At 35.6% G+C, this 15,917-nt stretch overlaps 3 protein-coding genes across 3 annotated transcripts; 1 reads left to right on the top strand and 2 right to left on the bottom strand.

Moving 5' to 3' along the window:
- Window positions 1-1,029: 1,029 nt before the first annotated feature.
- On the bottom strand, window positions 1,030-3,825 carry LOC128862546 (putative neutral sphingomyelinase). The gene is made up of 5 exons (XM_054101236.1): window positions 3,688-3,825; window positions 2,690-2,869; window positions 2,437-2,620; window positions 2,023-2,180; window positions 1,030-1,889 (listed from the first exon to the last, which is right to left on the bottom strand). The coding sequence occupies exons 1-5, from the start codon at window positions 3,723-3,725 to the stop codon at window positions 1,175-1,177; spliced, it is 1,275 nt and encodes a 424-aa protein (XP_053957211.1). The 5' UTR covers window positions 3,726-3,825; the 3' UTR covers window positions 1,030-1,174.
- A 6,727-nt stretch (window positions 3,826-10,552) lies between these two features.
- On the bottom strand, window positions 10,553-12,152 carry LOC128862545 (tubulin alpha-4 chain). The gene is made up of 2 exons (XM_054101235.1): window positions 12,044-12,152; window positions 10,553-11,980 (listed from the first exon to the last, which is right to left on the bottom strand). Exons 1-2 carry the CDS (start codon window positions 12,044-12,046, stop codon window positions 10,607-10,609), a joined length of 1,377 nt encoding a protein of 458 aa, XP_053957210.1. The 5' UTR covers window positions 12,047-12,152; the 3' UTR covers window positions 10,553-10,606.
- A 2,256-nt stretch (window positions 12,153-14,408) lies between these two features.
- On the top strand, window positions 14,409-15,891 carry LOC128862544 (lipid droplet-associated hydrolase). The gene is made up of 2 exons (XM_054101234.1): window positions 14,409-14,687; window positions 14,750-15,891. The coding sequence occupies exons 1-2, from the start codon at window positions 14,489-14,491 to the stop codon at window positions 15,478-15,480; spliced, it is 930 nt and encodes a 309-aa protein (XP_053957209.1). The 5' UTR covers window positions 14,409-14,488; the 3' UTR covers window positions 15,481-15,891.
- Window positions 15,892-15,917: the final 26 nt, after the last annotated feature.

The following is a 15,917-nucleotide window of genomic DNA, read 5'->3' as shown; positions in this document are numbered from 1 at the left end:
TATTTTATATAAAGCAAAGAAGAAACTAATAAGTAAATTGAGAATGTGAAACCAGATTTCTTAGGAATAAACACACTGCTGGTGACGGTAAAATATCATTTACGGGTGGTGTATTTCCAAATTCACTGAAAGAGTCAGTGATAACTCCGGTCCAGAAGGTAAATCGAACAAAAAGAGCTGGAGAATTTACGTCTCATAATACATTTAAAGCTAATGAAAAAATTTTGGGAAACATACTGACATAAAGGGACAAATTTATTTACAAGAGCATAATTCAAGAAGTGATTCTACCATTTGCTGAGCAGAATATGTACTTCGGTGGCTTTTTATTCAAGATAATGACCCAAAGCACTGCTCAATGTTAATACATACATGAATGGTTTCTAAAAAATAATGTTAAAATTATTGGTTAGCCAAGCCAGTCCAACCGACTTTAACCACATTAAAAACCTTTTGGGAGATTTAAAGAAGCGAATCGGGAAACATTCAAAAATATAAATTTATGCAAAGAATCAGAGAAGTACGGCCGTTTCCACGACAGTCGGTTCTACGTTACCGAAACGGCCAGGATTTATATCTGGCCAAGGACTGTCACTCCAGCAGAATTCCCCGTATGTAAGCTAATTTATACCTCATTGAATTTTGGTATAATAAGATGGCAAGTTTCAAGTGTTCGCATTGATCTTTTGGAACATTTTTATATGTTTTTTTCCATATAAATTCCGAAAAAATTTGCTTTATCCGAAAGGTAATCACGCGCATACCCATTCGGCTACGGTAGCCGTTTAGCCGTACTTTTTGTTGTTGTTGTAGCAGCATAAACATTTCCCATAATTACCCGGATTTCAGGTGATATAACTATTAAAAAATAAACAAGCTCTTGACTTTTCACTTCACAATAGAATGATATGTATGCATGTTATTGCTCGATTAACGTCGCCATTATTCCATTAATATTTTTTCAACAGTCCGGTTTATATTATCAATGCAAAACAATTACGAATGTAGCTTCAATAAAATGCGTCCAAGTCAAAGTATTGCACATATTTATATTAAAATTAACTTGATATATTCTTAAAACTAAATTTACAATATGAAATGTATTTTGAGCTTGTATCGTTAAAGTAAATTTCAGCTTCGATCTGTTCTTTTACTACTTAGTATTTTTTCAACTTTATCTTTGTACTGGAACTTTCTCAAAAATATCAATAGATCGTAGCATTAATTCCATTGCAACCTTCCCGGATAATATACCATTCAGCTCCATGTAATTCCATACAGACCCCATAAAAATGCAAAACAATAAAACCCCTGATATAGAAAATTTTAAAATTATGTACAATGTTCTAAATCCTGTTGGTGCCGAATATTCTAAGAAAACCACTAAAATGAATGCGAAAATAACAGCAACACTGTAGTAAAATATGCGATCAATATTTAATTGATCTAAAGACATCTCACATAAAGATATCGATTCATGCAATGCCGCAATGCGTCTCGATATGAGACTCTCGTCAGCTTTTATAGAAGTCTCGTAAGGTTGATCGCCAATTCGCTCTATATTATTCATAAGAGTGTTAACAGCGTAACAACTATCTGCAGCAACAGAATGTCTACGGGAATCACTTAAATATAACTTAGCTAATACTGCTTCATGGTCTGAATAGCTGAAATTATGGCCGGGTACTCGCTCGGTTAATGGCAGTCTATAGTCAATGATGGATAGGTGGGTGTTTTCAGAACTACGCGCGAATATGTGATCAATATGCACTCCAAGCGATTTATTTCCGTCGTTGTTTGCAGGAGTATACGAATTTTTGTAGAATTCATTTGTTACAATGTTTTCCGAAGTGCAACAATCTTGCATTTTTGAAATATACAGGAGAACCCTGTAAGAATACCGAAAAACTACAATTAATACAAGTGGTGAAATATAATATATACATACAAGTCAATACTAAATTTTATAATTTCTGCTTTAACCATTATTGGCAATACATATATACTTTATTTTTTATTTACTTGTATGTTAAATCATGAGGTTGAGCATTTAAGTCCCCAGCAAGGACTTGCAAAGTCGAATCACCTCTCGTTGCACGTATGAACTGTGCAGTGTCAAAGGCCTGAATAACACGATGAGTTTTGTAATCGTCATGGTTGTTGCTATATTCTGCATGTAACTAAACATTATTCCATAAACAGAAATTTTTTGTTGTATTTTTTAGTTTTATAAGAGAGTTAATATACATTTTTTAATAATTAACTCAAAAAATGTTTAGTTTATTATAAAGCCGTTCAGAAAGAAAAAACTATTAATATACCTAAACATAACAAGTGGTATTACTAAAATAGTATTTAATAAGGGTCTATTTCAAAAGCAAACCGATAGTCCCTTCAGAACAACTTTGATGGGTTAGACTTAAATATATATCTTACATGGGTGTTATACAGATGCACAACGTGCTTGTCAACTAGTATTCTACATAATCCAACACCTTTGCCTCCAAACCAATCTGCATGCTGAATCCGATGAAAATAACCATTAACACTCCACGGGTGAAAAAATGAACTTAAAATTGGATATTTAGACAATACCAGCAAACCAGAACCAATAACGCCACTGGAATAAAAATAAATAATATAAAATAAATTAATTAATTAAACCATAATTTAATTATTTTTACTTTACCTGTAGAAATAGTGGGCAAAAGGCAAAATCTGCTCGGTGGCCTTTTTTAAAGCCTCGCAATCTTTTCGAGACCAAACTTCCTGCAATGACACTATATCATATTTGCCTGAACTAAGTTCTAGGCCAATAGCCGTGATTCGGGCTTCCCGATCCTTGGATATAAATGGGAAGGGAATTCCCCTAAGAAGAAAGTGAAGAGGATAAACCCAATATTTACTTTGTTATCTGATAGATTTTATTAACTCCTTGAGGTAATTTTCCTATATCGCAGATATTTAAAGAAGCGGAGAGGAACGGGGTGCAATCACCTAGTCCCTTAGCAATTAATGGCGCTTCAGAAAATGATTGTAAATTCTATTCTAGCATGGTTATCTACTGAACTTCCTTGTATGTGACAGATTTAAGCGCAAATTTCTTTCTTGCGTAGGCGTATACACCAGCACTTTTGTGCAGAAGTTCTTTCTGCATAGGCAGCCTTAATTAGTTTGTTGGATTTTTTCTTTCCCTTCTCCGCAATAACCGTTCGACGGATAAATGATTGTATAGTTAGTACTAAATAATAGATACTTGTAAACAAAAGCGTGATCGCATCGTGCGAACGTGCAAAGCATTAATTTCAGCCACCTATCTGCACATAATAAACGGAACGAAAACGACACATTTCTTTATAACCTATTATTTGTATATTAATTTATAACATCTCAATCTAACTTTTTTCAAATGTAATATTAAATAATAGAATTAAAAAAAAAAGTTTGATCTTTGGCAACGCGAGTATATAAAAAATGTTAATTTCGGCTTACCCATTCCGAATTAATAAGTAAAAAATAAACGACCATAAAGAAAAGCCAACCCAGCGTTTTTGCTGTGATTAAATTGTAATTCAGTTTTAAAAAAGCTGTTGGTGATAGGGGTGCATATACGTTCGGAATGTTCCCATCTTCTTCGTCCAACTTTTAAGTGAAAAAAACCTGGATACTAATAGAATAATATCTTACCAAACATTTAGAGTCAGAATACTTAGATTTAGTAACATTTTCAAGAAAATTAGAGAATATTATATTCTCCCACATATTAGAAGCAGAACCTATTCATCAACTCAAAACTAGGTCTGCGACAACCACATCGATGGTTGTCAAATTTCAATATTTTGCGATAACATTATTTGTTCAAAACGCCGATTTTTGTTGGCCGATATTTTTTCAGCTTCGATACCTACTAATAATACGTTCACATATGCATTAACAATCACCTATAAATCCACCAAATTAATCACCCGTTCACATGTGGCAGATTACCTGAAAAATTGACTGCTGTCAATACTACTTTGAGAAGTTTTTCTTTATAGAAATTATTTTGGTAGAATATTCGGTGTTTTTCGTTTCTTTAATTATTATTAACGATATGAAGAAATCACAAGGAGAAGGAATAGCTAATTTAATTGCGCAATTGGCTGCTAATCATAAACAGTTGAATGAAGTCCGTATGCGACGTCTACTGAGGTTGCAAAAAATTATGGCAGCAATGCGCATGGGATATTCTATATTACATTTTAATAAGAGGACGAAACGTTTATGGACATACGATCTTTTCTGAAAAAATAGCAGACACGATGAAACTAATGAATTTTAACCACCGTTCAGTTCCGTATTATCGTAGATCTTTGTTTCATCACGTCAGCTGATACGGGCGTACGTTTCCGTGCGTGAGTGTGAGCACCTTTAGACGTCAACAACCTAAGAAAGTTCTTAAGCCGCACAAGCTGGATATAGTCTTGCTGTAAATAATTATTAAATAAGTTGGAGAAATAAGTAGGAACGAGGATGTAGAAACAAAATGGTGCGGAAGTGCTAGTTGAATTCTGGATGAATCATCACTTTAACCAACCAACCAACCAATTGATAGACTAATTAGGAGACTTTGTAGTTTTCACAAGTCATGACCGATGCCCATATAAAAATATACAGTTCAAAAAAGACAATGTTGTCGTGAAATAAAGTATACCTTCTTACTAGGTACAAAATTTTGTGTAAATTGCTTTTGATACATTTATAAGTCGCTGAGTGGTTTTCGTTGTTTTAAAATATAAATTAAATCTTATGCCCATAAAAAATATGTATTTCTTTTGTACGTATAATTTTTAAAGCGTGTGAAGTTTTCCAGTTACTAATCCTTCTTCGCCTTTCAATAGTACCAATAATAACACTTTGGAAAACATTGTGTCAATGAGCACAATGTAAATGAAAACTCACCATCGTTCGATAGCGTTGATCGTGTACGTGGGTAAATGAAAAATTTTGGATTGTTCCGTAGAAATGTCTATTGCTCTCTTAGCACACAGTGTTACATTCCAAAATCATTTACAAAATAAACTTAGATTAAAATAAATTTTAAAGGCAAAAATATGAACGGCAACATTGTGTCGATACAACTAAAGACAAACCCACAGACACCGATGTATTGTGTAAATATGTAACACGAAAGCAGCTATTTTTTACGGGCACAAGTTTTGCTCAATTTTGTGTATCTTGCGGGCAACAGACAGGGATGACGATAGGGTCAGTGGCAGGTACCATAACACAGATGTCCTGCGTTAAAAAAAACGCTTAAAATATCTAGTTCGATGAATTGAACCGACTACATTGGTCATCGAAAATGCAGATTTTAGACTTCTCACCCTTTCATGACATACTACTTGATTTCTATTTTTAATATTGAATAAAACCTCAGCCAGATACAATTAATCCTTCTGTAAATACATTTCATAATTTTTATTCAATAAAATAGAGCACCACCATGCTGGCATTGGTAGACGTTACTTTTCGCAATTCTCTGACACATATACACTCAACATTCTACACTCTTCATTCATTCGGTCTAAATTGGGTTGAATTGAGTTATAATCCCGTTTTTTATATAAATCGATTGGAGATAGTGTTTTTATACTTCGTATAAGTTTATATAAAACGTTTTACAATGTTAATGCTCCAGAGGTTTGCACGAGTTCAATTATTAACGATTTTTTAGATCTAGACTTATCGAAGTCAATACTCTATAATAGATTGAAGACTATTTAGTGTGTAATAATTTATCATAATGTTGTTGGAATTTATCCTTAGGCGTATTTAAAAAAAGTATATTTTGAAATTTTTTTTAATGTTTGTACTATTTAACTTGGCGGCCGCCGTAGCCGAATGGGTTGGTGCGTGATTACCATTCGGAATTCACAGAGAGGTCGTGGGCTTGAATCTCGGTGAAAGCAAAATTAATAAAAACATTTTTCTAATAGCGGTCGCCTCTCGACAGGCAATGGCAAACCTCCGAGTGTATTTCTGCCATGAAAAAGCTCCTCATAAAAATATCTGCCGTTCGGAGTCGGCTTGAAACTGTAGGTCCCTCCATTTGTGGAACAACATCAAGGCGCACACCTCAAATAGGAGGAGGAGCTCGGCCAAACACCTATCAGAAGTGTACGCGCCAATTATTTATTTTTATTTTACTATTTAACTCTAAATATAAATAAATAGATTGTGAATTCATGTGTCATTTTTGACTTACGATTACTCAATAGGAATGATAGAATACGAGATTACTTATCTAATATATATCATACTAGCAACCCGCCCAGCTTCGCACGGGTATAAAATATATACCCTATGTCACTCACTGAAAAAATGATTAAAATCGATCCAGTAGTTTTGGCTTATTCATTATTGCCCGTGGCCCGCACGCGTTAAATTTGGAGTAAAACAATTCTCCTTTCTTTATAGCATGAAGATTTCCTGCTATCTTTGGGATATCTAAATTCATACCCTACATTTTTGCATATTAACTTTTTGCATTTTTACATATGTATTTATTTTATTTTTACAACAATTACAATACTATATTACAGAATGTCTTTATATACAACGTTCATAGCCTTCTTGTCATTAGACAATACAAACATGTTTTCTCTAGAGGTAACTCTTGAAAGAGCGACATACAGTTGGCCATGTGAAAAACAGTCAACACTCAAATCTAAGCCTGCAACGTTGAAGGTTTGACCCTGAGATTTATTAATGGTCATTGCAAAAGATGTCTTTACCGGAAATTGTAAGCTTTTAAATCGGAATGGTAGATCCGATGGTATCAGAGGGATTCGGGGAATCAATACATCTTCTCCGGTACCACATCCTGTGAGTATTGTGCACTCTATTATGAACGTTTTCAGTGATTTTACCATCAAACGCGTGCCATTGCAAAGTTTAGGTGGGCTTAGGTTTCTTAGGTAAAATAACAGGACAACCTATTTTCAGCTCCATTTTGTGAGGAGGGAGTCCAGACGGTTTCAAAGAATTTAGAAATTCTGTAGGAAATTGAACAGCTTCTTCCAAATCGAGAACAGTATCGACCGAGTAGTATATTTTCGTCGGCGCATCAATCTTTGAAATAATCAAGTTATTTACTTTATCTACTTGTTCGTTAGTTGGTGACAGAATAGCTCTTTCTTTAAACCAAGATATTGTCTTATAATTTATGTTATCAATGTCTGGATAGACATTGTTGACTAACTCTTGGATGTTGTCTATCAAAACACAAAGGTTTTCAAGGTTAATCCTTCCCTCACTTTGTGTTAATTCTCCATTGCCAACTTTTAGCAGCATCTCTGGAAATAGCCTGTTCTCACGTGAAGATGACGAAATCCTCATATTAGTTTTAAGCTCTAATTTATTGACATACGACTAAAGGTGGGATCTTTTTAGCGAAGCATTTATTTCGTCAGCACGTGTTCCTCGAGTCACAACTGGTAGGATTTGACGGAAATCTCCTGAGAACAGAATTGTACATCCACCCATAGGTGCATTTTTGTTGCGCAAATCGCGTATTGTCCTATCCAGTGCTTCCACAGACGTCTTGTTTGACATGGTAGCTTCGTCCCAGACTATTAATGAGCAGTCACGCATCAATTTTCCTGTATTGCTCTGTCTAGAAACACTACAGACGCTGTTATCATCATCGGTGGCGATTTTCAGCGGGTGCTTCATTGTAGAGTGTGTGGTTCGGCCTCTTTCCAAAAGAGTAGCGGCAATGCCGGATGACGCAACAGCTAACGCAATTTTTCCAGTAGATCTCAATTACTAATTACTGTTGTAATATCTTGAAAAATATTGTTTTTAATTATATGCTGTAAAGAGCCATATACATAGATCTATATGAAAACAACAATGTATTTAAGGTATTTAATTGGATAAGGATTAATGTTGTACCCATTTGTTGAAATCGCTTCGAAAATAAGCTATTAGTTGTCGTAAAAAGTAAATGACAAAAAATGTTATTGTATGGAATTGATAGCAAACTAAACGCGCTCCGAATCAATAAAAACTATTCAAAAACTGTATTTTAATTATGTGCGATTTACTAATATAGAACGTGAAAATAGCGTTTTATTTCGCTGTAAAATTGTATGTACATATAATTACATGGAATTCGGTACATACATAGATACATATGTACATATGTCCGAAATGAAATAATGCGAGCGATTCGTAAATACATACATACATACGTCACCATACGATGTAATTCAACATTAATGAGGTGTGGTGAGATTATCGCTTAACGCCTGTTGCTTCATTCGGTTGACAGCGAACACACACACAAACAGCTTTTTTGGAAAAAGAGCTGCTTTTGTTTAAACAATTTTGGTTAAATAACAAATAAATCAATTATTTTTTTTGATGCAGAACGAAAGTAAATATTTCAAAGTTAAACTTCAAGAAAGTTTCATTTTAATTGGTTGATTCGTTTATGATTTATGGCCGTGAAAACAAAAAAATTATGTTTTTTTGCCACATTTTGACCGATTGCCACGCCCCCTTTATATATTTCTTCACATTATATAGATATAAACCTTCCTCTTCAATCAATCTATCTTTAAAAAAAAACCGCATCAAAATCCGTTGCGTAGTTTTAAAGATTTAAGCGTATACGCGGACATAGGGACAGAAAAAGCGACTTTGCTTTATGATATGTAGTGATATGCAAAAAAAAAATACATTTGGAGGTAAATATGGAGCACTCCGTTTTCACCAGTTTGTTTAATTTAAACGTGACAAATCTTCAAATTCAATATTGAAAAGAGTGAATATTTACAAATAAGTAATTTTCTTTCCTTTTTTTATTATTCTAACTCATGATGTCAGCCGGTGGTCAAATCACGAAAAATAAAGCGGTTTTTGAAAGGTGCCACCTTTAGCTTCTGTATACCGTGACCTAACACCACATATCAATTTGCCATGACCAAGGTGGATTTAATAAGGTGACAGCATTCACCCAGCTGAATTTTTCGCCGTAGGTATGGCTTACGTCAAAATGATATGCTTTGTTTGTATGTATTGGTATGTTTACATTCGTATGTTTACATTTGCTTGCTGATTTTGACATGATGCTTGCACCAAACGCAACAACAAATACATGTAGGGTTTTACTTATATGTGTTTGCTGTCACCTGTAATAAATTCGCCTTGGCCATGACCTAGTGCATGTGGAACAATTATCGTAGATATAGTTTTTACCTTGGTATTTCACTGCATAACTTTTCTTAAAAAAATTCCGTACAAAGCACTCCTTACATTTTCAAGGAAAAGAAAATTTAGTTTAAAAGAATAATGTGGATAGATTAGCGCTACCTTTATTGGCTAAAAATAGGATTAGAAAAACACTTCGTTTCTGAATTTCTCTTTTCATTTTAGAATGTTGCCATATATCATTCAAAATCAAAATTTGCCTATAAGAAATCAGTTTCCAAATTCCTATTGACCAGTAGAATCTTATTTTCTTCCATTAATGATGTTTATCTAAAACATTAACCGCTTCAATCAGCGAAATATACCACAGCATTGACTTTATGAACAAAACTGACAGATAAATCGTATTTTGAGGTACGGTGTAATATACGGGACTAGTTTACTGGGGCTGCAACCCTTGGTCGGGAAGAACCCGAGTCATTCCGGTAACGTAGAATCGACTGTCATGGGAACGTAAAACGACATTCATCGGGAGACCCTCAACACCTTCCTAAACTCCCAACCACCGAATGTCGTTATCGAAGTCCAACCAGCACCTGCCTTGCGAGACCCGCGTAAATTGACCCAATTACGTTCTGAATATTGTAGTTTGTTTGTTTGTTAAGAGTAATAGAAGCTCCGCTAGTGTAGGGCATATCACCAGGCTCAAGCAGGTGAGTGCAGGGGTGAAACCTGCGGTAACATTCTAGCAGAAATTGCTTGCTGAGCAGTTTGTTATGCTCCATTACTGGGAGCATTTGCGCCTCGTTGTGAAGGTGTTGAACGGGGGACATCAGGAGGCAACCGGTCGCTGTCCGAATGGCAGTATTTTGACATGTCTGTAGCTTTATCCACTGCGTGTTCCAGGCGAACAGACAGGCGCAGCATAGTTCAGAACCGACCGACCGATTGCCGTAAATGTCGATAGCAACAGTTCTTTGTTTTCGCCCCAAGTGCTGCCGGCAAGCGATTTGAGTACCTTGTTGCGATTTTGGACTTTAGTGGCAATTGCGGTTGTGTTCGCTAAGAAGAAGAGCAAACAAGATTTTGGGGTTGTTTACCGTCGGAATTGGTGTGTTGTCGACTTTTGTAGTAGGTTAAACTGCAACTTCAACATACCCAATATATGTGCAACATGTGAAGACCCACAGCATGACACGTACCCCATCAAACCTACTCACCTAACACCACTCTTCCTCTGGCCCCAACCTCTCGAAAAAGCTCGTTTGCTGAACTTAGTATTAGATGACTTTGACGAAGACGATCGGTGACTACACTGCACTGACGGGGTTTAGTAAACTGATACAAAACAACATACATCGTATTTTGCTTTTTATTTAAATAAGTAATTTAATATCATAAAACATATTTATATTTCATAATCGCCTTCTTCACTCTGGTCATCCCCACCAACTTCTTCGTAATCACGTTCTAATGTAGCTAAATCCTCGCGAGCTTCTGTGAATTCTCCTTCTTCCATTCCTTCGCCAACGTACCAATGAACAAAAGCACGTTTTTTGAACATCAGATCGAATTTATAGTCCAAATTGCTGAATGCAACAGAAATAGCAGTCGTATTTGATAACATACACACCGCCCGGGATGTTTGAGCTAAATCCCCATCTGGTACACATGCGGGTTTTTCATAATTAATGCCAATTTTAAAACCCGTTGGGCACCAGTCCACAAATTGTATATGCCGTTTAGATTTTATAGCAGATACAGCCGCATTTACATCTTTTGGTACAACGTCACCTCGGTAAAGCATGCAGCAAGCCATATATTTTCCAGCACGGGGATCACATTTAACCATCATGTTTGAGGCCTCGAAGCAAGAGTTCGTTAACGACATAATTGCATTGTGCTCATGGGAAGCATTTGATGAAGAAACTAATGGAGCATATGCCACGAGTGGAAAATGTATACGTGGATAAGGTACTAAATTTGTTTGAAATTCATTTAGATCAACATTCATAGAACCACTGAAGCGTAAAGATGCTGTAGTTGAACTCACTATTTGAGCAATAAGTCGATTTAGATTACGATAATTGGGTCGATCAACATTTAAACTATTTTGGCATATTTCGTAAATTGCCTCATTATCTACAATAAAAACACAATCTGAAGTCTCTAAAGTTGCATGAGTAGTTAGAACTGCATTATAAGGTTCTACGACTGATGTTGAAACTTTTGGTGATGGATATACGGCAAAATCCAATTTACATTTCTTACTAAAATCAGCAGTTAAACGCTCCATAAGTAATGACGTAAAACCTGAACCAGTTCCACCACCAAGGCTATGAAATATTAAGAAACCTTGAAGGCTTTCACACTGTTCTGATAACTTCTGAATACGATTCATAACTTTATCAATTGCTTCTTTTCCTATGGAATAATGTCCACGTGCGTAGTTATTTGCTGCATCTTCCTTACCCGATATTAGTTGTTCTGGGTGATACAAGTTTTTAAGGCTACCGGTACGAACGTCATCGATAACTGTAGGCTCAAGGTCAACAAAAACTGTACGCGGTACATGCTTGCCCATTCCAGTTTCCATAAAAAATGTATTTGAGTCGCTTGTCGCCTCATTACTTTGGACTAATTTATCCACTGTATTAGAATTTTCTCCTTTACTTTTCAAAGAGCCATCAATATCAATGCCATGTTCTAAAAGATACAATTCCCAACAAGAATTGCCGATTTGTATTCCTCCTTGGCCAATTTGTATTGATATGACCTCACGCTTAAATAAAACAAATAAAAATGAGTAGAACTTGAAAATTAAAAGAAATATTACTTAAGTTACCATTTTTTAAATTTATTTATGTGTGTTAAAAAAGGCGGTTCGTTAGCCTACATCTGCTTATGAGGGAATGCGAAGCAAATTATTAAGTACTTTAAGCATGAGGTATCGGAGGCGCCGTTACTAAAAAATGTCCTTAATGTCTAGACAGTCAAAGCATCGCATATTAACTTCTTGCATGTGCACATATCCTTAGGCTAGCAAATGGTATGCAACGAAAGGAAGATAAATATACACTGCATCTTATTTTGAAATATTTTGTTTGAAGAAAGCTGTAGCCGAATATTTGCGCGTGTCTACCATTCGGTATGAACCGATTTGAATCCCAATATTGGTAGGAAACATCGAATGATACAAAAGGGTCCCTTGGCAGGCAATGACCATCCCCAGAGTGCTCTTCTGTCAAGAAAAGAGTTAGTCATAAAAACGATATGTCGTTCCGAGGCGGCATAAAACAAAAAAGGAATCCGCCAATTATATATGTATATGTGTACGTATGTATATGCATGTATATCACTCCTTTACTGCAAGTCTTACAATCCAAAAACAATTTTGTTTAGATAAACATGCAGAAATTGCCATAATACCTTCTTATCTTATAATTTAATGATGCAAAGTGTCTCAGTTAGCAATGACATTCGTTTTCAGCCCGAAGACTAGGCAATTAAACGGTAATTTTTTTTAGTATACTTGATTCTACCTCATTTTTCGGGAAATCTATTTAAAAAAGAAAATAAGGAAACTTCAAATTTGCGTACACCAAACTGCTGGCACACTTTGTATACACGACAATATGCTTTTATGCTGAGTAAAAAATACCATATCTATATATAATATTAATGGTATATTATTCTTTGAAGCTGCCTTTCTTGACATTTGTTTTTTTTTTTTTTTTTTTTTTTTGGTTCTGACACTCATGCAACAAATGAGAATCATTATGTGTGCAGTGTCTTTCAGGCGGAAGTACTGGCAATTGGAATAGCTTGTAGGCTACTAATCGCAGATCCCTCTTTTAAGGGCAATATCGCTATTCTTTCGGATAGCCAAGCTGCAATCCAGGCACTGGGTTCGGCTTCAACAACCTCTAAAGTGGGGGAACAAAGCAGGACTAGTCTTACCACCTTGAGCGAAAACCATAAAGTTACCTTAATCTGGGTCTCGGGACTTCGGAGCATTGAAGGTAATGAAAAAACGGATGAACTGGCAAGAAGCCAGCCATGCCATGAATAACGCTCTTGCAAAATCGGTACTCACACCATGGATGGATAGACCAGACGAAATGCAAAATTAGCAGAACGTTATGGCCCACCTACAACCTTAAGCAATCGTTATAAACATGAAACGACTGGACGCCTGGATACTAACAACAGTCATAACTGGCTTTTGGTCTGTGTGAGAATAAGCAGCCAAAATGGGCATCCCTCACAACTCATACTGTCATAGTTGTAAACAACCGGAGAAAAAGGAAACAATTTTCCATTTCTTCTCCGAATGCCCTGCCCTATGGAAGAACAGAATGTTAACCCTGGGTAAACTGCTGTTCGAGAGTTTGGAACAGCTGTCTGATTTAGATGTCAACAACCTGATAAGGTTCCTCAACCGCACAGACTGGGTATAGTAATGCTGGTAAACAAGTTGGTAACGAGGATGTGCCAACAAAATGGTGCGGAAGCGCCAGTTGGATTCTGGAAGAATCACCACTTAAACCTACCAACCAACCAACCAACATAAACAAATCAGGGCACGAGAAACTCAGAAGCAACGAGTTGAAGCAATAAAAGTAGCCCTCTATGAATGCAGTCTTATGAAAATTATCTATATCATAGATATGAGAGATTTTCAAAGGAAGTATTTCGATATCGCCACGTTTTCTATGGGTCTGTCACAATCGGTCCGCTGCGGCACGACTTTTGACTACCGTGGAGTTTAAAATAAATGTTGGTGCCACAATGACTGTAGTCCCTAGTATAAAAAAAATTTAGTACAAATACATAGTTTTCGACATGCATCTCAACTTGGTTAAGCTTGACCTGTTTCTATGCTCTTCCCAATTTTAGTCAAAAATGCAGGTGCACATATAAATTGACTCTTGAATTGAACTTATTTGTATTTAATTAGATTTAATAAAAAATACCACGGATAAAAATTTCAATGACACAAAATTTTTCTTCTTTTAATGTTGACTTTACTTTTGTACTCTCGGCATGACGTACGCCACATATGTAGCGCTTTCTATGTATATAAATGTAATATATTTAGCTTTCAGTCAATTACGTTGCCGGTTCTAATAGAATGGAGTTTTCATAGATATATATCGATATAAAATTAGATATTCGATGAAGTTTGGCATAACATTTTCTATGAGGCGCATTCATTATTTTCTATCGACCAAGGCGAATTCGCCTTGCGATAGTCTATTAAAAATTTTAATAACAGTGTTTTGTGAAGATGAAAGAAAGCTTCGTAATTGTTTCTGGGGCTCCTACTCATATAATTACTTGGGGTCGTTGGATCGAGGAATCTATAGAAGATGTACCAGAAATTGTGTTATGTATTCCAGGCAATCCGGGCCTGGTAGGTTTTTATATCGAATTTCTAAGCTCTTTGTACGATCAACTGGAACAAAAAATTCCTGTTTGGATAATTGGTGAGTATATTAGTTTTTGAAGTGGTCTTTGATCTTTATTTTTTTTTTTGTTTTCGAAATAGGTCACTCAGGTCATGAAGAACCATCGGAGAATAGCAAAATAGCGGTGCCCTACCTTAAAGGAAATGAAAATAAATTTGACCTAGATGGCCAGTTACAACATAAAAAAGAGTTTATTCAGCGCTTTGTTCCAACTAACGTGAAAATTCATCTTGTTGGTCACTCAATTGGAGCGTGGATGGTCTTACAATTATTAGAACATGCAAATATTCGAGAGCGGATAAAAAAATGTTATCTTCTATTTCCAACGTTGGAGCGTATGCTTGATTCATCAAATGGCTGGAATTTTAGCAAAATTGGCGTGCCATTGTACACAACACTTGGTTTTCTAATTCCACTATTTAATCGTTTGCCGAAAGTTATGCAGACATTCGCTGTACAATTTTATTTTTGGCTCTTAAACATTCCGAAATCATTTATTGATACTGCTTTAGAGTACTGTAAAGCTCCGGTGATGGAGAAAGTCATATTTTTAGCGAAAGATGAAATGAGTCGTGTACGAGATTTAGATAGGCACTTAATTGAAAAACATTTGGCCTTGTTGAAGCTGTATTATGGAACAACGGATGGTTGGGTACCAGTTGAATACTATAATGAATTATGTGCCCAATTTCCTGAGATTGACGCTGAATTGGATAAAGAATGCATAAATCATGCATTTGTCTTGCGACATTCAAAACCTATGTCTCGTATTGTAAGCAAAATGATCAAAAGGTATTCTGAAATAAACTAGTTGACCATGAACTACAGTCGGAACTACGTGAATTTATATCCGGGCAAGGACTGTCACTTCAGCTGCATTCCTCGTATAAGTATGCTACAACAACAACAACCATAAACTACACTTCTATAAAAGCAATAATTCGCCATTTTTTCAACAAGAGGCATTATAGATTTTACCGAGGACGTGCCTTGCAACAAGCTTGCCTAAGCAATCATACATTTTTATTCTTATTTTCGAGCAGTTGGACTTGGGATGTTGGACTTAAGCTTAAAATATTGCTAAAAGTATGTGCGTTATTTTTTCAATTTGTTCAAAATTTATTACTAATGAGTTTCCATATGTAGATTTTTAAATTTTTTGATTTTCAACTATGGTAAAGATTTACCACAGAAATATCACAAGGAAATACAAATAATTCAAGTTTGGCTACTTTCATTTTGTATTAT

The sequence above is a fragment of the Anastrepha ludens genome, chromosome 4, assembly GCF_028408465.1.
Source record: "Anastrepha ludens isolate Willacy chromosome 4, idAnaLude1.1, whole genome shotgun sequence".
Classification (NCBI taxonomy): domain Eukaryota; kingdom Metazoa; phylum Arthropoda; class Insecta; order Diptera; family Tephritidae; genus Anastrepha; species Anastrepha ludens.
The sequence above is the reverse complement of the archived record's forward strand: the minus strand, read 5'-3'. Positions and strand labels throughout refer to the sequence as shown.

Coding starts and splice junctions, on each gene's coding strand:
- LOC128862546 (XM_054101236.1), bottom strand. CDS start 3,725: ATGTTACTAAATCTAAGTATTCTGACTCTAAATGTTTG. Junction 2,621..2,689: donor TTTGCCCACTATTTCTACAG/GTAAAGTAAAAA, acceptor TTTTTATTCCAG/TGGCGTTATTGGTTCTGGTT. Junction 1,890..2,022: donor CCTCATGATTTAACATACAA/GTAAATAAAAAA, acceptor GTATTCTTACAG/GGTTCTCCTGTATATTTCAA.
- LOC128862544 (XM_054101234.1), top strand. CDS start 14,489: ATGAAAGAAAGCTTCGTAATTGTTTCTGGGGCTCCTACTCATATAATT. Junction 14,688..14,749: donor AATTCCTGTTTGGATAATTG/GTGAGTATATTA, acceptor TTTTCGAAATAG/GTCACTCAGGTCATGAAGAA.